This window comes from Nyctibius grandis, chromosome 2, assembly GCF_013368605.1.
Source record: "Nyctibius grandis isolate bNycGra1 chromosome 2, bNycGra1.pri, whole genome shotgun sequence".
Lineage (NCBI taxonomy): Eukaryota > Metazoa > Chordata > Aves > Nyctibiiformes > Nyctibiidae > Nyctibius > Nyctibius grandis.
Genome location: NC_090659.1, coordinates 67,134,534 through 67,159,264, shown reverse-complemented (window position 1 = coordinate 67,159,264; position 24,731 = coordinate 67,134,534). Strand labels below are relative to the sequence as shown.

The following is a 24,731-nucleotide window of genomic DNA, read 5'->3' as shown; positions in this document are numbered from 1 at the left end:
CAGCAGCCTCTCGCTGACCTAACCTGATGGATGCCTTGAGAGAGGTGGGCAGACTCTCTGATCCGCAAAGGAAGCAACTCACTAGCTCTACAGCATTGCTGTAAGAAAATATAAATAAAACCCACCATTAACCACAACAGGGCTGGGGGGGGGCGGAAATTGGACAGTGAAGCAACTCCCAGGCAACTGAGAGTGCTGAAGCAGATGGTGACAGCCAAGCATAACGTCCTCCCTGGGGATGAAACTGCCAGGCCAAGTAACTGCCAGCATCCCCTCGGAGCTCTGCCTCTCTCCTCCTGTATGCTGACAGCCTCTTACCGCTCCAGCACACCAGCAATGGTGGGGGGCTCCTCTACGACACCAGGATCAGGCAAAAATCAGTAGCTCCTCCTAGGCTTCAGGGCTATTTAATTCACCACATTCACCAGGACTGAAGCTATCAATTCAGACACCATATTACCAAGGAGAGAGCAAAAGCACATATAGACATTTAAGGTCTGACACATATTAGCATGCATTACATTTCTACAAATGAGTAACTTCAACGGAATTGCAAGCACGAACATAACTGTATTTTTAAACTCCTCTAATGAAATAGCTGTCAAATGCCAAATATACCTGTGAACAGGTTTGCTTACCTTCCGATAAATCATATGACACATAGCTACCCTCAGCTTCATGCCAGCCCGCTGTACATGATAGAAGTATAAGTGGTGCATAATAGCTAGAATAAGCGTGCACACAGACAGAGCAGCTGCGTAGCAATATGCAAAACTCAAAGCTACCTCCTCTGAGGAATCACAGTTTTCAAAATAATTAATAATTTTTCCCAAAAATATGGGCTGAATTATTTTGAGGGTTTCCTGAAAGAAAAAGAAGGGAAAAAAGTATTAACAATTTCATATCATACCATGCTACCCAAGTTTGTAATCAGGCAAACAAGAGGCAAGTACTGCTGCAAGTCACATCCCATATTATTCTGTCTTTATTGTCCTCTAAAATGTCAAGCCAATTTTTATCAACATATAATCCAAAAGAAATACGTTCCGCATTAAAATGTAGCTGAATCTTTAAAAAGAACTCTCTCAATTACCAATAAAAGCTTTGATGGTATAAAAATTGCACAAGCATGTGTTACACTTCCACTTTTAAAGATGACAGTGTGTTCTTTACAGCCATTCACATATAGCAAAAACACCTTTTCCTACGGGGCACCCCACTCAGATTCATAAAACACAGCTAAGCCTTACAAAACAAGTCAATGGCTTGTAATGTCTCAAAAATATTGCACTGAAATAAGCTTTCTGTTCCACATCCATAATCCCACAGTTATGACTCAGTTTTTCAGTCTCTACGGGGCTATAGTTCTGTTATACTTTTCTGAGAGAGTACATGAACTTTACAGGTTCTCTAAACAGCCCAGCATGAAGTCATCACTATGTATCACGCAATCTAAGAGGCCAAGTTTCACATTGCTGTTAGCTAGAAGTGTGTTGTATGACATCTTACACCACTTACCTCAATCATTGTGAAAATTCCAAAAACTAAATAGGATTTCCAGTAACAAAGAATAATGGCTTTTGTTAAATGTGGCGTTTTTCCTCTCTTTTTTGCTTTTTGCACCTCTTTATCCCAGTACCTGACAAACAAAACGCAAGCATGCTGGAGGACAGAAGTAAAATTGTAAGGCAATTACCTGGAAAAAATACTTACAGACTTACAGACGGATTGGCATGATCACTTTTATACAACAACAAAAAAAAAATATAAAAGAAGTTAACAGATAGTCATGTTTTCTCATTCACATAAACACAAAGTACTTAGTTTCACAGACCTATTTGCTCTTGTATAATCACAAACAATTCACCACTGTTGACTACTATCACCTTTGACATATTTGCAGATGAGGAACCCTTTCTTTCTTTCTTCTCCTCTCAGTTCAGACAGCCACTCACCCCAGGTAAGAGTATATTATCATACAATCTCCTGACTATGGACTGAACTGAGGCAGCATGGAGTGTCTTTATCTTCTTATAAGCTCTGCACTTCCCAAGAAAGGTTGCGATGCACAACCCTGTCTCATGTCTGGCCCTTTCTTTTTTCCACCATGTGCTTTGATAAGGACAAGCAGATATGGCACAAGAGCAGAGGAAACTGTCTGCAGCAGTTTTGTCACTTAACTCCCCACGTGTCTCTGAAGGCAAGGATTACAGCAGCAGAGTGGCAAAGACCTTTGCCTTACCACATGTCTGCCCACAAGCAGGACATAATCTGTTCATATTAAAATCAAAGACAGTAATAACAAGCATGATTTTAACAAGAAGGTATCAGAACTTCTTAATCAGACTTCTTAAAGCATGCTGTTGTCAGATAGGATACTCCCCCTTGCTTCTGAAGGCTAAATATTTTATGCCAGACTCTCTGACCTTGCTAGTTTGAGGGCTGAAATGAGTCTAAGGTGTGAAAGCCAAATTATTTTGCCACAAAGCACACAAGTTTGAAGCATACAGTATGGATAGGAATTTTTGTTCTTATTTTTACTCTCTTTTTTTTTGTTACAAGGATTATAGAGTTACTGTCTAAGTGCTTTGGAATCAGAATCGAAACTGTGTAGATTCTGTGGGGTTTGCTGGCCCAAGAGAAAAGACTACTTCCTTAGGTGGCTATTTATGAATTATATTCTCTGCTTCTTGGCCAAGCACACGAAAGAATTAAAAACCACCTTTTTTTTTTTTTTTTATGCTGTATTTTCTACCATTTCCTGACTCACGGAAAGTGCGTGCTTTTACTGTAAGAATCATTGGAAAGAGTCCATCTTCCTCCAGAGCAAACTCCCTGAACTGCTTCAAGACACAACCATGGAACTTGGCGAAGTTCTCCAGCTACAAGGATGTTAAAACCTGCACTCCTATGAGCTTATCACTGATCCTCTTTCTTCAGTTAACTCATCCAGAGCAGGATGATGTAAGATCTGGTCAACACCTTTTATTTCCAGATTCTTTTTACTTCTTGAGGAGTTTCTCATCCCAGCCAAACTATTAGGAAAGTTGATTTGCTCCACCTTCAGTGTAAAGACAAGAAATAGCAAGGGCACACTTTCTTAATAGAGAGGCCACAGTTCACTAGGAGACACCTCTTCCTCTAGTTACATTTAACAAAAGATTATTTGAAGACAAAAACCTTCTCTATTGCAAGGTTCAAGACAATCTACATAAACTGTTGTTCTTGGAAGATACTGCACTATTAAAAGAAAAAGACAGATTCTCCTGGGTCCATGACAACATGAATTGGTATACAGTCCATGAAAGAGTATTTATAACAAAATAAAAACACCTCCTAGACGCAAGCTTTTAAGATGTCCAAGGCATTTTATCCACTTTAGCAAAGAGTGGCATATTTTCAACATATACATATTTATATACACACATATATAAAAGGTACACAGCTGTCAATTCAGTTTGCACTCAAAACCAAAAACAACAAAGAAAAAAACCTAAAATTTTTTCCCCCACTTTTATACAGAGAAATTTTAGAAGTTTCCATAGCTATTCTACCACAGGCCAGAAGACTCACATTAATTTATCAAGGACTATTGCAGTAACAGTTGATGAAAAGTCTTTTCCAAGCATTCTGCAAAGTGTCAAATTAATTATAAATGACAGAATGGAAATACTCTAATGCATTTTCATTACGTATAACTTGAAAAAATTAAAATACTTCCATGGTGAACAAGTTCTAAATATTATTCTTAGTTCTTCAGCATTTTTAACAGTAGACCATGTTAAACTTTACAACAATCTCTTAATTTTAGAATAGGAATAAAACTCTCACCTTCACCAGCAGAAATACAATGAAAGAGAACAATTATTTTTCTCCTTACCACTGCAATTCCTCGCCAAGCTTCTCTGAGGAATCTTCTGGCAGCACTTTATACATATCATCTTCTTCAAGCTTCCGTTTATGGCCAATAATAAATAAGGGATTTAACCACCTATTTAAATACAAATTATTAATAAACTGATCAGAAGACCAAAAGAGTAATTTCTTTACATATTACTTTAATTCTTTTACCCCTTTCTTCCCTCCTCTTCTCCTGTGTCACTCAACATCCACACATTTTACTGCACTTTTCTCTTACCTAAGAATTAAGTCATCCCCATTTTACAAATGGGAAAGCATTTCCCATTCCCTAAAGCTGTTTATGGCCCATAGCACCTTACTCCCAGGCATCCAGACAGCCAGCACAACTCTTCTTGGCCGTAAGGCAACTGTTTTCTTACAGTGTTCCCTTATACTTAAGGAAAGTTAGCATTCCTTTAAATATTTAGGAAAAAACAGAACTTAATCCAACTATTAAAATATTGACAGAGTTGTAAATAAAATTTTAATAAATATTACAAGATTTTTTTTGTAACTAGTGTGGCTATTCATTTACATGAGGAAAAAACTAACTGCTGTTCAACTGCCATCTTGACAAATATTAGGGTCAGTAATTTAAAGACAGTCACTCAAATGTAGCAATGGGTAAAATAATGGATTATTACTAGAACTGATCTTACCCACATTTGGAAATATAAACAAAAAGCACACTGCCACAGTGTGTAGGTTCAAAAAATGAAAATATTATCTAACAGCTCATTTTCCTTAGTGGACATATTTTTTAAAAGCTCAGTATTTTATGAGAGCGCTTTGAAAACTAATTGTAATAGCACTACTGTAGGTTTGTTGGAAAAGGCAATATTTTGTTAGATGAAATAATACTGTCAGGGAACAATAAGACTAGCTTTTATGCACCTAGATCCTTCTTCAAGCTTGAAACATAGGTCAAGGAGGTCCAAACAGCATCAGCTGTGCTCACAGAGCAGATGGATGCATGGCAGAAAGCACAAAGGTAACTAAGTTGTTCATGAGATGGAGCAAAAGAGAATAACACCTCTGAAACACACATGGCTTAGTGGCAACAGGGGAGTTAGGGAACTTGCAGCTTGCCACTTAGTTTGTCTCTCTACTGAATCCATGATACTTGGTTTCCAGAAGAAACAAGGATTTTGGCTCTCAGGCTTGTTTCCTACAAGTACTTTCTCAGCTGGTCAACACGATCAGAACGAAGAGGTCAGGGATGGACCTGTTTTGGAAAAAAATACTCTTGCACTCATGGCAAGGTGTTTGTCTGACGTCAGTTCCCTGTGAAAGTTCATAACTGCTGTTTAGTTTCTGATGCTTAATTATTCCCTGACTTCACCGCCACTGTTTCTAAAACAGCACCTAGTGCTCTAGGTGAAGAGTATTATTTTATGGAAGGCCTACAAGTGAGCATTCAAAACTGGGATGGCTTTTTCTGCATCAAAAGCAGCATGGCCAGCAGGTCAAGGGAGGTGATTCTGCCCCTCTCCTGAGACCCCACCTGCAGTGCTGCATCCAGCTCTGGGATCTCCAACACAAGAAGGACACGAAGCTGTTGGAGCGAGTCCAGAGGAGGGCCACAAAGATGACCAGAGGGCTGGAGCACCTCTCCTATGAAGAGAGGCTGAGAGAGTTGGGCTTGTTCAGCCTGGAGAAGAGAAGGCTCCGGGGAGACCTTTGAGCAGCCTTCTAGAACCTGAAGGGGGCCTACAGGAAAGCTGGAGAGGGACTTTTTACAAGGGCAAGTAGTGACAGGATGAGGGGGAATGGTTTTAAACTGAGAGAGGGTAGATTCAGATTAGATATTAGGAAGAAATTCTTGACTGTGAGAGTGGTGAGACACTGGAACAGGTTGCCCAGAGAAGTTGTGGATGCCCCCACTCTGGCAGTGTTCAAGGCCAGGTTGGATGGGGCTTTGAGCAACGTAGTCTAGTGGAAGGTATCCCTGCCCATGGCAGGGGGGCTGGAACTAGATGATCTTTAAGTTCCCTTCCGACCCAAACCATTCTATGATTCTATGATACAACCAGGGCATTTATTTATTCACAACCACAACAGTGGTTGTGAATACTCATCAACTAGCTTTGCATTTCTTGCTCAGGCATGTTCCAATTAAATTTTGTATACACTGGCTTGTAAGTTTGTTGATTAGTTTTAGAGAGGGTGGAGGGGCAAGCTGAACCCTAGAAGAGGGGCCTGAGAGTTTCTTCAAAGACAGAACCTGTAAAACCTTTTTCACAGGCTCCATGGCACAACTGCATGTAACAAACGGGATTAATAGCATTTTTCCTTCACTATGTAGTGTGTTAGCACAGTGTTTGTGTGTTTCATTCAAAGATTAAGTCTCTATCCTTAGAGCAGCATCTTTGATGCCTAACAGCCCTTTTTAAACTCTTAGAGCGAGTACTGAAGATCTGTACACGTGAGCTGTTAAGTCCTCAATGTACATTAAAGGTACAATTGAAATAGAAAGTACTTGTCAGACAAGTCTGTTCCTTGGACTGTATGGCCAAATAGCATCAGGGCCTGAATCACTGCCACAACTTCCCTACAGTCTCACAGATCAAATGATCTCACCAGCAGAAAAGCTTCTGCCTGATTTGACAGAATGAACCTGCTCCATTGAAACATTTCTTCTTCGGCCTCAGTTCTTGATGCTGACCACAGCTAAAGAGCAGACATGGGGCAAATAACCCCAAGGCCATTCAAACAATTTCTGCCTGCTGGACAAGAGAGGTTCTGTTTGCTCCAGGACAGATGGTTATAGGAAAGATCTGAAGATTTCTGTTGACTCATGTGGCTGATACTAAGTGTTCCTCCTCTTGCAACATCAGTATTAGCCTACAGTGTACCTCATAAACAAGTCACAAGTCTCCTTTCTGACACAGAAGGATAGAGGACAAGTTATCTTCCCCAACTCTTTTAGCATAAGAATCAGGATGAGACAGCCCTTTCAGGAAAATACAGAGATAAATCTTTGTGACATCTATGGAAATGGTTATGAGATTCCACTAGCTACTGCTGCCAAGGTGGTGAAAACAAAAATCTTTCTTACATTTAACTCTAACAAGGAGCGTAAGTAGGATGTTTATTACAGAACCACAGAATGGCTGAGGTTGGAAGGGATCTCTGGATGTCATCTGGTCTAACCCCTCTACTCAAGCAGGGCTGCCTAGACCCCAGGACCATGTCCAGACAACTTTTAATATCTCCATGGATGGAGACTTCACAGATTCCCTGGGCAACCTGTGCCAGTGCTCACTCACCCTCACAGTGAAAAAGTGTTTCCTGATGTTCAGGGGGAACCTCCTGTGTTTCAGTTTGTGCCCGTTTTATCTGGTCCTGTCACTGGGCACCACTGAGAAGAGCCTGGCTCCCTCCTCTTTGCACTCTCCCTTTAGGTATTTACAAACATTGATGAGGTCCCCCTGAGCTTTCTCTTCTCCAGGCTGAACACTCACAGCTCTCTCAGCCTTTCCTCATAGGAGAAATGCTCCTGTCCCTTCATCATCCCTGTGACCCTTCACTGGACACTGTCCAGTATGTCCATGTCTTTCTTGTACTGGGGAGCCCAGAACTGGACCCAGGACTCCTCACCAGTGCTGAACAGTGCTGTCCATTATTGGCACGTAGCAGAATGCACAGAGGAAAATAAAAGACACTTTAAAAAGACACTTAGATATACACTTCTTAAAAACAAAAAGAATGCTCTTCATGTTACTCTGTAGAACACCATTCCTTTACTTATACTTTTCAAAACATGGTGAAAAAGCACAACCAGGCCACAGGAAGAACAATGCTTCTGTTGAGGGCGACTGCTCCATCCTGATGTCAGTTTGATTCAGCACTACAGCCAAGAGCAGCAGCAAGTGTTGACCATAGCCATAGTGTAGCCCACTTGCAAAGTAACCAGACAAAAGATAACATCTTAAGTCGACAAGATTGCTAGTCATCTAGCTTATCCTTTGGCCTTAAACTCTCCAAAAAACTTACTGATGATACATCCCCGTTCACTGAGTTCTTGCAGTTTGTAGCAAATCCCTTCTTTTCCCCCATCTACACACCAATCAAGTACTGTACGCAGTATGAGACTGAATTTTCAAATTAAGTAGCAGATGGAGATAGCAGTGCAGGGTAAAAACTGCCAAAAGCCTCAAGGTTTTCAGACTATTCATTCCAGTGAGACCTAGCACAAGTTCGGGGCTTCTCACATTTTTCCATCAGTTAAAACCATAACTTTGGAAACAGGAATATATTGCACTACAACCTCTATTTTAACCTTAAAGAAGGCAAGGAAAACCAATTCAGAGTATGCAGAAAACTGTGCTAATTCATTTTGTGACTCATTTATTATGACAGACAACACGGCAAAGACTCAGCACAAGTCCACGTTTCTGCAGGGGAGGAAAAAATATGCACAAAAAGAAACAAAAATTTCAAAATCACCCATTGTTGAGCGTTCTGACTACTCTGCCCCAAAATGCTGATCTTCAAGAGCTACTGCTATGGAAGTCTTAAAAGTACTAAAGCTTTTAACAGTATGTTGTGTTACTGCAGACTACACTTGAAGATCTTTAAAAGGAGGTTAAAAATTTTTCTTTTCAAATTTCAAATTACGCTTAGTCGTTGAAGAGCTTTCAGCCCAAGAATGAGGTCTTCTATTTGTCCACTGCAAATTCTCAGTACGGCAAGAACAGTTCAAGTTTCACCACCTCACTGATGTGTCCTGAACTTCACGCTGGAAGGTCTACTTTCAGACAGAAGACTTAGCAGATTCATATTCAGTCATTAAAGTAAACATTTCCACCAGGATACCACATCCAGATTACACCCCATGGAATTCTCTGCACTTAGAGCAGAATTGAGACCATCCTGTTTCACACAGCCTGCTGTTACTCGAGTCACACGCTCGTAACAAGCAAACCAACCAGGCCCTTCTCTTGCCTGAAGGCTCAGTTAAATTAGAGAGTGCTGTAAGAGGACTGTTAAAGGAAGCTGGCAAATAAGGCAATGGCCTACATAAAGAACATCCCGAAACCTCAGCCATAAAGGAAGACTACTCATTAGAGTGGTATATCTTTTGTCCAAACAGAGATCACCTAACACTCATCTCTTCAAGGGGACGGAGGGGGGAATAAAAAAAACCCAAAGTAGAATTTGTTATGAACAGAGAAAGTGTGCAAGCTGCATTATTCTTCAATAAAAAAGCTAAAATAATAAACAAAAGTTAAGATGACCTAGAGAAACGGAGGGAATATATAGACAGTGATGCAAACTACTCCTCTTATCCCAAGGATGGACATAAAATGGACTTGCTACCAATCTACTGCCTGAAGAGAGAAGCAACGCGGTGGGGAGGAAAGGCTCGCACCTCAGTCTCACATTTCTTTATTTGCTTCTGAAGAAGCTGTTCAACTTAAATAAAAATAGAACATCTTGGTCATCATCTTCTCTCTCCCCATGTACCTTCCTGTTTGCTAAGAATTTTTAATAATTACTTGGTTCTTACACATCACCTCATTTTAGTCACTCACTCAAAACACAGAGTTCACATGATGCCTTTCAAAGAGCTTAGCCCAAATTTTTGCTAGCATGAACTACACACAAAAATGGGAATATCTGGAAGAATCCTGAGTACCTTCTGTTCTGCTGGGAATGCCTCTGTTCTATCAAGGCCATTAGCTGATCAAAGACATCAGTCTGGAAAGAAGCCCAGAATTAGCGCCTGTTACTGCCAGAATACTGATGTCACTAGGAATAAAGATTAAAAAACAATTTAAGAAGTCACTCTGTAACCTGCTGAAAACCCAAGAGACAGCCAACTGCAAAACAGTAATTCACGGCTCTGACCCCAAAAAGCTTTCCACCTCTACAGCAGTACCTTGGGCACTGATAAAAAAAGAAAGTGATTCATTTCTGAACCAGCACATACACAAAGACCACAATATAAACATTCACTTCCTGCTTTTCCCTACTCCTGGGCCCTGACACTACACACCCTGTAACATTACAACACAGTCAACCAGCCACGATTTACTTCGTTGTTCAGGAAAAGTGCAATTTTTACCAGCTGTAATTAGAGCAACTCCACCAGGATTTCAGAAAGCCTCTAAGGTCTGCAGAAAAAACTAAGAAATACAGTGTTTTCCTACCCTCCTAAGAGAAGCGAGACCTCAAGGGGAGGTCTCAAGCCATCCCCTTCTTCACGGAGTCAGCATGTAAGAGAATCAGGCCCTGCTATCCGAAAGGCAGGGTCCTTATGCAAGCAGAATACTCATGCTACTCTGTTTCATACATGAAATAAAATTTCCTAAATGAGAAAGCTTTTAAATTAGGTTTGCTAGCATCCCAAAAGAATTTCCTTTCAGCCTAGGAAGAAATACATTATAGACAGGTAGATTAAACTAATAGCAGTGTCCAGCTCAACCAGTTCATTAACCCAGGGAAGGAACCTGCTGTACCTCTGGATTCATATCGTGTCCTGCTTGCAAATGCCCAAAAAAGTACCATTCTCACACTGCAGAGCAGGCCTGCAGAGCTTGCAGAAACCCATGCATATATTGCAAGTTCTCCATGAACTGAGAAAGTTTTGTCACAAAACGTCAGCCAAGAAGCATTTGCAATTACATTACAAAGCTCACACAAATAAAAAATGTCCCAACATCAAAGGACCTGTCTGTCGGGGCCCCGGGTGCACCCACAGGCTTCAACTGCCCTGACCAGCCCACCTACAGTTATGCCATAGTCAGTCACTAACACATTACAGTACCTTCCTCTGCACAAGTGCAAAATTTTGCTCTCTCCAGTTTCAGAAAAGCCCTCGCTTTATCACTGGCCAAGTCAGAAAAATCAGACTAAATGGACTACTTTTCTAATCAAAAAATATTTTCTTTTTGTCCTTCTTTATTTGTAATTATAGGCAGAAGTTTAACTTCTGGGTAATTTTACAGTACCCAGTCAAAGCCACATTATGTATACCCTCATCAACTAATTCTTTAAGGAGCTGGTTTACAAACTGCATTTTCCCCATTCCTCTTAAGCCTATTTTGTGCATTACAAGCATCATCTGTTTACACTCAATGTCCAGTTATTTTTCAACAGTTGCACAGGAGAGTCTTTGTTTACTCAAATTCTTCCATAACACGGGGATTTCATCTCCTTGAGCAGCTTGGAAGCACTACTTCAACTACTAAGCTGCAAAGTAACACATATTTCGTTCTCTTCAATTACCTAGTTTGGAGATGGGTTTTTTTTGTAAAATAAATTGGGTTTCCTCACGGGACCTTTTGATTATAAATCCACATTGCTTATCCTCCATGGCTTACCTCAGGTGTCTACGTGCTTCGCTGTACTATTCATTACCCACCTTCACGACTTGAAGTTCTATACCAGCAGTGCAAATCCAACATCCTATGTGCTCTCTCAGTCCAGAGGAGCACTGCTGGGATAGGATGTATAGACAGAAGGACACATACTGACAGTCTCCAGTGTTATTTTACAAGAATTCACAAATATCACTGCAACAGTTTGCAGTCATCATGTGATTTTTTTTTTTTTTTAAAATCTATCTCTATTTCACATGCTCACCCATTCCCTTCAGTAAGCTGCCTTTTCCCACTTCCCCTTACCAAGGCAGTCATCTACAATTAATAAAGTAAACAGAATTAAGTTCTAGTATTTCTTCAGATGCTTTTTGACTGTTTTGGTTGCAACTTCCCTCTCCGGCTTACTGCAGCTTAAACAGTAGATTTTCTCATTGCTCACAGTAGGAAAAAATAGGAATACAATGAAATTACTTCAAAGCCATATTAACTCAAAAACATCCTTCAGGCTTCCAGTTCCAATGCCAGATTGTATTAACCTTTGATACTCAACTTCCGTGCTGTTGCTTTTCACAGCACCGTGTAAGCAGCCAAGTTGCTGAACATCCACTTTCTGATGCTGACAGTAACTCAACTGGTATTTGATTGCACTTATTGCAGGCTATTTTCATGCTGTTCACTTACAGTGCATCGGCCAGGTATAAAATATCCGCTTACTCTAACATACTTCCTGATAGTCCAGATGGCAAGAAGAAGCACAAATAGGGCGAGGACAGGTTGCAGGGGGGAGAAAACTGCAGCTAACATTTTCTGCAGAGCCTGGGAGCAGGGAATGGAGGAGTGGCATCACCTCTACCTGTGGCATTCCAAAGACTATTATTAAAATATTGTTTCTAAACACAGCATCCACATGCCAAGAAGAACATCAAAAATACCAAAGATTTGATGCAAAGGTCTGAAGATTATGCCTTATAACAATAAATTTTAGTACAAGCTATAGGGCCTGAGTAGTTACACAGAGCAAAGGGAAGAGAGTTCTTCAATTTCACAGAAAAGAATTGGTCATCCAAACACACTTCTAATCTCAGCTTAGGTAACTATTGAAACAACTTAGTTGGACTGGGCAGTTCCTTCATAACTTGAAAAACGCATCTAAAAACTGTGTTATAGCTCACATACATGTTTAATAGAAAAAAACAACCAAAACCAAAAAAAAGGCTCAAATCCTGAACCCCAAGTTACGCAGAATGTCTAGCTGAGCATAATGGTCTCTGATTCCAGTTTCCAAAAGAAAATGCAAATGCTGAAACGTAATGGTAGCAATTTCTGTACTAACTTCCTTTCTGGGAATTAATGGAAATAGGAAGAATTAAAATCACCTGTGAGTTCACACTGGTATTACAACTGGTTGGGTGCCAGGGATACAAAAAAGTAGACGATTGGTCTTTTTAACCTTCCACTCCCAAAATCTCATCGTGTTATCTCCCTCCTCCACTCTACTCAAGGCCTTGAAGAATTCTCTAGAAGTGGGGGGAAAAAACTGATTTTTGGAAAAAAAGAAAAAAACAACCGCACAACATACTCCTAATGTTGAAGTTTTGCAGGAACTATAAGAGGGACACTTTCTCTCATAAACGATACAGCATGCTTTACGTAGGGCATTCCAAAGGCACATAGCCTCAGTGTTTCGTTATACGCAAACAGTTCATCTAATTGCATATCTAAGCACAGATATTTACTGTAGATAGCAAGTGCTAACATTCTGATAGTTTATACACACTTGCCGTAGTCACTATAACCTGTTTAGCACTCTTTAACAACATATTTTAACTTCACTAGCTCATAAATGATGATTTTCAAACAATATTTTCTTCTGCATAATACGGCTATCTTGCAATAAAACAAGGAAAACTTACAAATGAAAGCAGTAGTTCAAGAGACTGATTCAAATTTGGCTAAAGGATATTAAATATCTGATAAATGAACAAACAAGGTATTATCTTTTAAAAAAGTGGTATGTATGATCCTCTGTTTTCTTTCAATCAGGAAAAAAAAAAGAAGCAAGTTTGATTACATTCTTTGGCTACTGAAAATGTGTTTTCTGTTTATCTATACTGAAAATGCTTACATATTTGTTTAGAGCTTCCTACAGCACCACAGCAATCCTGCTAAAAATAGCCATCTTGCCCCAGTAAGTCAATAAATGAACTAAAAATTATCTATCCGAGAGATCTTTATGAAGTGGCATCTGTTAAGAGTAGTCACTATTCGGGCAATGCTGGTGGGAATTCACTAAGTATCAGGCAAGATCCCAGGCAAACTGCAAAGTCTGATGCTGCTTGATATTTTCATTTGTTACCTGAAGTAAATGTAAAATCCTCACAGGCAAATCTATTCACTGACACAGTAAGGAACACGGACGAGTTTTAACAGTGGCACTGCTGGACTCTGGCTGGAACTTCCAAGAAAGACGATGAATTCTTTGCCTAACTTCTTTCAATGTAAGGCAAGATATGCTTTTGAAGAGAGTCAAATCACAGGACTAAAATGCGGGTGACTTAGGCCTGCTCAGAAGTCCAACTAAATCAGTCAGTGGCCTTTCCAATTCTAAGCTATGGGGTGAGAGAGGAGGAAGAAGTTAAGGAAAGCCTGCAGTTATTCACGCTGCTACGAGAGGTGCGTGACGTGAGTGTATTTGCTCAAACAGCTACATACTGTGCAGTCACCACTGAAAATCCTGGGACTTACATATCTGTGCCTACCCCGTTCTGTTCACGCTTAAATCCACTGGTAAAGATTTTTTTTTGTACTCTTCTCCTACAACACTCCAAGTCAGAGAAGTGAAGAAGACTTAGCAGTTTTGTCATTTTCCCTAAAGCACATGCTTAGTAAGTCAAGAACAACGCCGTCAGACATCAACAGGTGATGATAAACCAATCAATCGTTTATTCCTTGGAATCACAACAGTGCAGATGCCTCAGAGCAAGCTTTCAGTTGATGCTTTAATGCTGTTACTGCAATGGCAATGTCAAGCGATGATGTAAAAAGGCATCCAGCCCTCCAAAGGAGCCAAAAACTTATCATAGGCCCAGCAAGTCTGTGACAGATAAGTAATTACTATTACTAATTTATGTAAGTATTACTCTTTTTAAAATTATAAATATATGAAATTTAGCAGGACTGTAATTTCTTTTACTAATCTGAACAGAAATACCAGATACCCTTTCCACGGTGTTCCAGCTTGCCCTCCTTCTCATGTTATTAATGGGCCAGAAGTTATGTAGTTTTTTAAAAATTTAATCATAGCACGCTTTGTAACTTTCCACAGAAGTGGATTCGATGCTTGAACAACAAAGTGCATAAAAAACTCAACTGCTGTATAGCTAAAACATCTTTGATAAATCAAGGGAGCAAATGCTACAAGCAAATAAAAATACACCTGCTACTTAAATTAACATGCAAGCTCAAAGATGAGTTAATAGTTAGAAAAGAGAAATAGTCTTACCGTGTATAGCTATTAATTTAATAATCACCACCCCCCAGAACAGAAAAAAGTATGTGAAAAGTGCTATTCTCAACTGCATAAAGTATGGAGTATAAGGCTTTTTAAACTCAAAACACTTTCTACAACAGAATAGCTGTTTAAACATGAAAAACACTGGACTGAATTCTCTCTTCCTTGGAAGGCCCTAAAAAAGTAAACAAATCCTCCTATCGATCCTTCAAAGCCCTCATTCTCACCAGCAAGCTGAGACAGCAATTAAAAAAAAAACAAAACACCACCAAAAAAACCCATAGATGAAGTAAATCAGAAATATACCCAAGTGCTGCTAACTCTGTAACTGAACTATCAGCCAGAGCTTAAAGAAGTTTGGTGAGCATGGGAACTTGTGACTGTAAAGGTCAGTAGTTAGAGTAATATCTGGAACATCCAGAACAATTTGGGTTTTGATAATCCTATGTTAATATAGATAATTCAGTCAGCGATACAGAAAACAAGAATATTTTGCAACTGCCCTGATCTTCATACTTCTGCCATAAATAGTTTTTTATTCTTGTAACATCATTACATCTTGTAACTAGCATTACACAAGGGATGCATTATAAAAATAACAATATTCACACACAGTCTAGATGCTCCTCTTTCCCATGAATGTACTACTAGAGCGTTTAATGTTCATCAAGCTCATACTTGTCAAATTCACACCTAAAAGCAAGAAGACAAGCTTTGAACAATGGGAGAAGAATGTGTCTTCAGCCTACACACTCATTATCTTAGTGTTATAACTCAATGAAAACACGACTTCTTTTCCCCTGTCAGTTTGATCCTGTTTCTGTCAAGCAATAATTTTAGCTTTTCTTCTGCACCACTGGCAACACCTGGGATTTGGAGAGCAGAGCAGGCACACTCGAGCAACCGCACAGTGGTGGTTGCCACTACTCCCAGGAGAACCCTCCTCCAGCACTGTTTTTCCAGTTCTCCAGCTGAAAACACCTCAGAACATCCTGTGTGAGACAGCAGGTAAAATGAAGCAGTGACAAAGCAGTACTCACACAGCTGTCTGTCAGACGCTACACACTTTGTATAAAGTAAGAACGATTCTTAAAGCTACCCTTAAAGTTAGCTTTATAGCTAATGAAGGGTGTTTTATACTTCCTCGATTTTATGTAAAACTACTAACTTGCAGGAAGGTGACAGCCCCTGCTTACTCAATTTAAGCCACTGCAGACACTATTTCAGCTGAAATTTTCACTAAGAAAATACTAATGCTTTCTGACTAGTAAATAGCAAGGATACACTGGTATTTTTGATGATCACATGCAGCGTGGGTAAGAGAAGAGACTTTAAAAGAGTTATTTCCGCTGCTGTGAATTATACAGCCTACAGAAGCCTGACAAACAGTCCAGAGGGCAACTTCCAAAGCTTTTCATACCCCACTAAACCCTTTTATCGAAGCACAAGCCCTACAGTTGCACACTATCACCTGACTGCAAAGCATTAAGTCCCTATCCATCTCCAGACTTCCAGCAGGCCTGTCATCTCACAAGCACAGGCTTCTACCTACTCTTCCCTTAGCACAACGAGAACCTACAAACGTGTGTGGGGTAAAGAACCTTTCAGGTGCTTGCCTAAACCTCGAGGAATTTAAGGGACTTCGTTGTTGCTGTTGAACACGTCACTGCAATACATGGAGATCGATACAAAAGGCCTAAAAAAAGGACGATAGGAGCAGCCAGAAAACGAACCACGAGCACTGCACACTTCCTTTTTCACATCTAGCTGGGTTGTTTTTGGCAGAACTACCAGTAAAAGCACGCAAGACCCCAGCAAGGGAAAGGGAACAGACCAGAAGCAGCCCTGGAACGCTATGTGGCCAACCAAGGGTCATCCCATTCTGTCTGGATTTCCTAGCAAAGCTGTTTCCAACACGGGCACCCGTGGTGTCAAAGAAGAAATTACAAGTCAAAATGCTGAACACAGGGAGTTCTGCTCAAGCATGCCATCTCTTTTTCTTTTTTTCTTATGTCTTTTTGCACAAAGTACCTCTGAGGGCATATCCTTGACTGAAAAATTAACTAAAATTAGCAGGGCTTTTAAAATCCCCCTACCTTCCAAAAGTGATTCCCGCACCTGCCCAGAGCTTGTGTTTCAGAGGCTTCCAAAAAAAAAAAAAGCCTCACGCGCCATGCCCTCTCTTCCTTCCCCCCCCACCTCCACCACTTAACACAGCATGTGCACCCTGGCTCAGGCTACAGTAGGTGACACAGAATAAGCGGTACCCCCGTAACTGCTCTCTTCCAAAGGGGATCTGCTAAGACGGACAAGCTTGATGCTCTCCCATTTCACTTTGCACATCTGTTCCTATTATATTTCAAAGCAACTAAACTGCTGAGCTGTAATTCCTCACTGCTTTGAGTAATTATACATACCCACGCCAAGGTCCCCACTAATAAGAGAACATGCACTAACTTTGGACTAGTAGCCACCCGGTCCCACAACAGTTTGTGGCGGCACCACAACACCCCCTGACTTCACCCTGTGACACCCAAAGCCCCCCAAGCCAGCCGACTGCAGCTGAAGCATGGAAGAGAGCAGCCAGGCTGCTCCCCAGCCATCCCTCACACCGGGAAACTCCCACGCAGCTCTGCAGCTCAGAAACCACCTTATTCACGGAGGGGGAAAGCCCCACGCCGACAGCGAGATTAGCAAAGCCTCGCCGAGATGAGCAATACCTGGCCGCGATCCGTTATGCAAGCGGGGAAGCAGAACAACGCCAGGGAGCAGCCCTGCACCCGGTCCCGGGCCGGCGGACCCGGGCGAGGAGGCAGCGGGCGCTCCCGAGTGAGTCAAACACGTGCTCGAAGGGGGCGACGGGGCCGTGCTCGGCGCCGGCCTGCCCGGCTGAGAGCTGCGCTGCCCGAGGCGGGCAGGGCACCGGCCGGGCTGTCCCCAGACCGGGCCCGGGGATTATCGCCCGGCGCGGGCTGCCGGGTTCACCTCAGGAGACCTCGCTCCGCCTCGCCGCGCCGCCGCCGCGCTCCCCGCAGCCACCTGCGTGCGAGGGGCTGCCCCGGCGGGCAGGGCTGACGCACCGGGCCCGCGGCGGCGGGCGGCAGGTCGGGGCCCAGCCGCGGCTGCAGAGTCACCGCCGGCAGCCGACGGAGGAGCGCGGGCACGGCCGCCGCCTCCCATCCCTGCTCCCGCCCGCCCGCCCGCCGCCGGGGCGCCCGGACCCTCCCGGGAGCCGCGCTGAAGTGCGAGCTGGTCGGCCCTTCGCGGGGGCTCAGCATCCCCCCCGCCGCCGAGAAGCCAGGAGAGGTGAGGCGAGCGGCGTTAAGCACCGGCGCGGCGGCGCCTTCCCCGCCGGCGGGCGCTCCGGGGCCGCACCTCGCGACGGCGGCGCCGCTGCCCTCCCCCCGCTTCCTTCGCCCTCGCCCGGGCGCTCACCAGAAGAAAAGCCGGGAGCAGAGGTTGGCATCCCGCAGCGGGTTGGGCTTCTCCTCGCAGGGCACCGCTTCCATGCCGCCCACCGCGCCGCGCCAACCACCCCGCCCGCCCGGCGGCGGCGAGGGCGCAGGACCAGAGACGACTTCCCACCGCGGCAGCCGCCGCCGCTGTGCCGCCGGCCGGCGCTGTTTCCGGGAGAGCCGGCACCCCCCGCCTCGTCCCTCCCTCCCTCCCGCCGCAGGACGCCTCCTGTCGGCCTGGCTTCCCCGCGGTGCCCGCCCCAGCGCAGAGGCTGAGGCTGACGCGCCGGGCAGCCCCGGAGGCCGCGCTGGGGCGGGAGCCGCCCCCCTTCAGCCGCCGCGCCTCCCCCGGGAGGGCGGAGGGCCGCCCCGCGGCGCTGCGGAGGTCCCCCTCCGAGTTGGGCAGTTCAGGGCTGGCCGAGCCTCTGGCCGGGGGTAGGCGGCCGCCGGGGCCGGGGGTGCTCCGCTCTTCTACCCCCTGGTTTCTTGCCTGCGTGTGCGATGAAAAGCACCTCCTCAGTGCGCGCAGCACCAAGTCAGGGGCGAGTCCAGCTTCATGGGACCAACCTCCCGCCCCTCCCCCCCCCCCGAAGCGCTTGCTGTCACCTCACCTTCCTAGATGTTGTGGATACTTTTATTAAAAAAAAAAAAGACTCCCGGTCGTCTTTCCAGCTTGGGCATGGGACCTGCAGTAACGGTCCGTGTTCAGGACGGCAGTTGCTGCAGCATTCAGGGAGCTGGAGATGAGCCAGAGACTGGTCTCAGTCCACAGACCCTCAGTGCTATCTGTAGCTCAGGATAAAGATGTTTGGGAAACTTTGGTAGTACAAGGTAAAGTAGGTAGGTAATTCCAGGAGATGGTGCATCACAGAAGTCCTTGGAGCAATTCTCAAAAGTTCAGCAAATGATCACCATACTCCTCTCCAGTACTGTCACTATGGCCTGTCACAGGGAGTGGGACCAAAAGGAGTACAGAAAACAGCAAGAGACATAAGAAAATAGGAATGTGGGATGTATACCTGAAGATAACTGAAGAACTATTCAGCTACATGAAAAAGTAACTGGCAGAATGGGTTACTGCCTTGCTGTAATTTTACTGCAGTCTCAGAATCACAGAATGGTTCAGGTTAGAAGGGATCTCTGGAGGTCATCTGGTCTAACCCCCCTACTCAGGCAGGGCCACCTAGAGACGGTTGCCCAGGACCATGTCCAGACAGCTTTTGAAGATCTCCACGGTCTCCACAACCTCTCTGGGTAACCTGTGCCCATGCTTGGTCACCCTCGTAGCGAATAAGTGTTTCCTGATGTTCAGGGGGAATCAGGTTTTGCCCATTTTATCTGGTCCTGTCACTGAGCACCACTGAGAAGAGCCTGGCTCCCTCCTCTTTGCACTCTCCCTTTAGGTATTTACAAACATTGATGAGGTCCCCCTGAGCCTTCTCTTCTCCAGGCTGAACAGTCCCAGCGCTCTCAGCCTTTCCTCACAGGAGAAATGCTCCCGTCCCTTCATCATCCTTGTGGCCCTTCACTGGACACTCTCCAGTATGTCCACATCTCTCTTGTACTGGGGAGCCCAGAACTGGACACAGGACTCCAGGTGTGTCCTCACCATTGCTAAGTATAGGGGAAAGATCACCTCCCTTGACCTGCTGGCAACACTCCTCCTAATGCAGCCCTGGATACCATTTGCCTTCTTTGCCCCAAAGACACATCACTAGCTCATGTTCAACTTGGTGTCCACCAGGACCCCCAGGTCCTTTTCTGCCAAGCTGCTTTCCAGCTGGGCAGCCACCAGCTTGTACTGATGCCTGGGGTTGTTCCTCCTCAGGTGCAGGACTTTGCGCTTCCTTTTTTTGAGCTTCATGAGGTTTCTGTCAGCTCATTTCTCCAGCCTATCAAGGTCCCTCTGGATGGCAGCCCAACCTAGTGTATGAGCGACTCCTCCCAATTCTGTATTGTCAGCAGACTTGCTGAGGGTGCACTCTGCCCCATCATCCAGATCATTAACAAAGATGTTGGACAGTTTTGGAGCCCATGTTGACTCCTGGTGTACCCTGCTAGTTACTGGCCTCCAACTAGACTGTGCAACTAATCACAACTCCTAGACTGCTTCCCCCTCCAGCTGGGTCAGCTGCAAGACAGGCACTATTCTTATGTTCTGTTTATTTATCTTATGCCCCCAGTAGCAACCATCCCGATCTCTTCCCACTAGAATGCATTGCCAATGAAACAATTAACAGGGCCAGCATCTGACTTTCATTATGGGCATCCGAGTTGACATGTTGTTGAGATAAAAGGGGGGTAGGGTCTGGGCTACACTGTATTATTGAAGAAACAGCATCAGTTCATGCTTGCAAGAATGTCATAATAACGATCAGTCAGACAAATCAAGCTTAAGCTTGCTGTCAGTGAACACTGACGGGGCTTGAGCACAGATAGTGTGCCACAGAATTTTGCAAGCAATAAGTAGTGCACTTGTCAACAGCTGTCTGTAGATCCTTCCAGATTAAACCAAGGAAATACGCTTACAGAAATGGTGCAGTGGTTTGAAAGGACAGGCTTTAACAAAACAGTGCTTATGTATTCCAGAACCTGAATAATTAATTTAAATCATCTCCCAAAATGTAGGAAGAAAAGCTCTGCGCATCAGCAAAATCTGTCAGGTTTAGATTTCTGTGAAGCAAATTAGTCTAACTAGATACTCATAAGAGAATTAAAAGGTATGACAGGCCAATGCAAGTCCCAAAACGTCAATAAAGTTTGGGTCAGGCAGTGGGAGAAAGGAAGACGTAAACCTTAAAACTGACTTCTATTCATGAAGCATTACCTTTGTGAAGTAAAATATCAGGCCAGTTGTCTTGCAGTGAAAGGTTATCCAAACATTTCTTAGTTTGGGCAAGGAAGTAGAATACTGGTCATGAACAAGTAATTTATTTTAAGAATACAGTTAAAAGTATTAAATTAAAATATTGAAGTAACTTTTTCCAATATTATTGTAATGGTAGGAAAAGGACAAAGAGCAAACCTTAAGAAGTACATTTTTCCCTTTCCAGCATTACGAGTGACAAATGTTGACACTACTTAATTTTAAAATAAATACTAGTGTTTACTTCTAAGTCCAAAACAAAACACTCTATGAAGTTTTGGAGAAGGGAAACCTAAAATGAAAGGGGGAAATGAAATTAAACCAAAAAAAGAATATCCTGAAAGCCAAATGAATCCATAACTCTATCTGTCAAGTGTGCAAGTAACCATTAGAAACTGATGCGGTAATGAAGTGTGAAGCAATTAGCAACAGAGATGCTCAGGAAAATCTAAGGCTGCACATGGAGAGGAAGGGGAAGGGAAAATAGCACAGTAATAAAATTAATAATCTTTCTATTTTAGGGGAAAAGAAAAACAACTGCCAATTTACCCATTGAATATTTTGCTATGGGAGCAGTACATTCACAATGTGGAAAGAGCAAGATACATAACAAACTAATCCAAGTGCAACTTAGTAAATCTGTGATATGGATAGCAGCCTAGCAAAGCCAACTACTCACATAGAGTAATGGCCAAATTAAACCAATGGCATCTGAATTACACCCGTTATGCATATACATTGTGCCAGGGAAATCAATTACATGACCACAGAGGATGGCACAAACACATGAATACACAAGATTCCCTATTTATTCAGTGCACAAGAAAGACAATAGTCACTAAATAAGCATGTGTATGATGTGTGGCCTTAAGCCCTCTTTGTTCTACTCTCTTCTCATTCTGAATACAGTCAGACTGACAAGTTTATTCATGTACATTTTCTATGGCACTACAGTATGCAGAGTTCACAAACATCTGCTTTTCTCAAAACACTTAGAAGATAATTGGGCAGTTTCAACATTTGCAGATGGTGAATAAAAGCATGTGGATCTTAAGGTGAAATACAGCCACTGATCCTGATTATGCAATAGGAACCTAAAGCCTAGTCTTTCAGAGAGTGTAGCACTATAACCTTTCTCTGTCAGGCAAGCAGCCATTGATTTCAGGACTGAACAGTTTTACCATCTCATACCCCACAGCCTCGACACAGGTACCTAGAAAACCAACAAGACATGTGCATGAGTGTGTCTGAAAAGTCTGGATAAAAGTTTTGCTGAGCACTACATGGCATCTCTGAGGCAGTACTGGGGCCAGAATCAGATTCAAAGCTGTTTGAAAGACATCAGAGGGAGTAGTTTCCCAAAGACGAGCTACGATAGCAGAATGCGAAGGCTTTACAGCAGTACATTGTTTGAGTTTAATGGTTTTGATTGAAGCCAGGCAGAAAGGCAGACCATACGCCTGCCTGACAAATCAAACAGACAGCCTTGTTTCCCGCCGTGCCACGGGCAAGAAAGCAGGCTGTCCCACTGGCTGTGAGCCCAGCTTGTCACTATCCGGTGGCCTGACTCATCATCTTGCTGACGTAGCCGCTGGAGAATAGTTTCTCATTCTTCTGCAATACAGACATATCGGCCTGTTCTTGTTCAGCTGCAGAACAGAAATGTCAATGCTGCAGAACCAAGCTGTAAGTAATTTTGCTATTTTGATCTGGTCATGGGTATATAATACCAACAGTCTTCCTCAGATGCTCCTCCTATTTCTTCCTGTCACCCCACTAGCCATCTCTGTTTTCCCCATATCTTTTTCTAGATCCCCATATCAATTTTCTACACGCCATTGTTTCTTATTTATACTAATGGACTTATTCATTCTCCTTAAATTATGGTGCAATTCAGGTGCCTAAGCATTCAGGTGCCTTCTTCCATTTTAGACATGGTAGGGTATCCCACTTGGCCACAAGTTACCACTCCAGAAGGTTTCAGGTCTTCCATTATTTGTGTCATGTTTGCCAGTCCCATGCTGATGACTCTGGTGCCTTATAAATGACAGTAGGCACCTATGTTTGAACACCTAAATCTTGCACTCATCATCTTCAATACTGAATCAGTCTGGGTTTTAAGCCAGAGTCCTCTCCATCTTTGACTGCCGCGTCAAGGTTATTTTGGCCGATATGATTCTTCCTAAAGAACCTTTAATTTCCGTTCACATTTTGCTATCTAAATGTCACACACACACGTACATGCACACACAATATTTCTGTTAACTTTCATAGTTTAGTTCTTTTGATGTTTGGATGTCCACTTATTTGCTTTACACAAAACTATATTAAAATCATCATCCATAGCAAATAATTTCTATTGATTATCTTCTAAGATAAGATTCAAACCAGTTACTTTCTATTAAACTGTTTGATGCAGTAGAGAAAAGTGTCAGAAAAGGTTGTACTAAAAGTTAGAATTGACACATCTATGACCTGATCAGTTTTCCCTAACAATCTCATATCTGTATGCACAGATACTTAGAGACTGATACTTCTGTAGGATTATTTGATGAGCTTGCAGCAGGTCTTCAGCAGCAGCTCCCAGTGCTATTAGTTAAAACACCAATTCATGTGTATTTACAATATAGCTGTCCTGAGCTACATAGCCCTCTCTTATCTGTTCCTAAGCAGCTAAGAGCTTATTTCACTGTTCCAGTCTCACCAGGTAATAAACATTAAACTTTCTGCTTCTATTCATTACAGTTTCAAGTCTTCCAGTTTTTAACCCACATTTCTAATATTGATAATACAGCTTCTGAAGATTAAAATCTTTCTTTACATTTTCTATCGACAGATACATTGCAGAAAATCTTGAACGTTATTTGCCTTCTGCCTATCCTGACCTCTTGTTTTTCTAGCTTAATACTGGCCATCACAGCCCAGGATAATCTCCAAGCAACAGTGAATTACAGTAACAGAAAAATTAAATTGAACCAGTTTCAGGGCAAAGGTGAGTCAGCAAACAGAAAACAAACTTCTATGAGTATTGTGCAGACTGTGACTGATGGCCTAGGGAAATAAAGACTTCCCATCCCTGACATTTAAAAAACAGATTAGATTACTCTCTGTCATGATGTCTGATCAACATAGGCAACCTAGTCCAAGGGTAGGAAGAGGATTAGCTGACCTCGTGACACCCATGTTTTCTGTGGATGCCAGTGTCCATGGACTCATTTGACTAGGCAAGATTCCCAGGGTGTTGCCATGACTTCCACACAACAAAGAGGAAAATTATTTTTTAAAACCTCTTCTCAGAGCCTGGAGGTGGAGGGTAAATCTCCACTTAAGTTCGTCTAAGTCTACTTTCAGTGATACTGTGCTCTTGCTGTACGGATGAGGATCTTGGGCATAAGAGTTTTGTCTTGATTTTTTAAAGCATCATTTAGGACGTACAACACTAAGAAATGCAGAATTCAGGTGGCTTTGGTAAGAAAGCTCTGTTTTTCAAAAGTGACTAAGAAGATATGTAACAAGCTAACAGCAAACAACATGCTTCTACTCGAGTTAGAAAAACTATGCTTCTTTCAAGGCTGGATTACAGCATTCCCTTGCATTTTCCACATGTATTTACATGAACATGGTCTCCATTGCATGATCTCTTTGATTTGGTGTCAGCCTAAATAGGCAAG

The 24,731-nt window shown here is 42.9% G+C and overlaps 1 protein-coding gene across 4 annotated transcripts in view; it reads right to left on the bottom strand.

Moving 5' to 3' along the window:
- Positions 1 to 18,349, bottom strand: part of ABCC4 (ATP binding cassette subfamily C member 4 (PEL blood group)) — a 161,062-nt gene extending 142,713 nt beyond the window's left edge. For 2 of the 4 annotated variants that reach the window (XM_068425444.1, XM_068425447.1), the window contains exons 1-4: positions 18,175 to 18,349; positions 3,881 to 3,991; positions 1,519 to 1,639; positions 639 to 863 (exon numbers count right to left, since the gene is read on the bottom strand). In XM_068425444.1, coding sequence (XP_068281545.1) covers positions 639 to 863; positions 1,519 to 1,639; positions 3,881 to 3,991; positions 18,175 to 18,248 — 531 coding nt within the window. In that variant the 5' untranslated portion in view covers positions 18,249 to 18,349. Of the gene's footprint in view, positions 1 to 638; positions 864 to 1,518; positions 1,663 to 3,880; positions 3,992 to 18,174 lie in introns of those variants that run through there. The other 2 variants (XM_068425445.1, XM_068425446.1) reach the window with 2 other exon arrangements.
- Between the last annotated feature and the right edge of the window lie 6,382 nt (positions 18,350 to 24,731).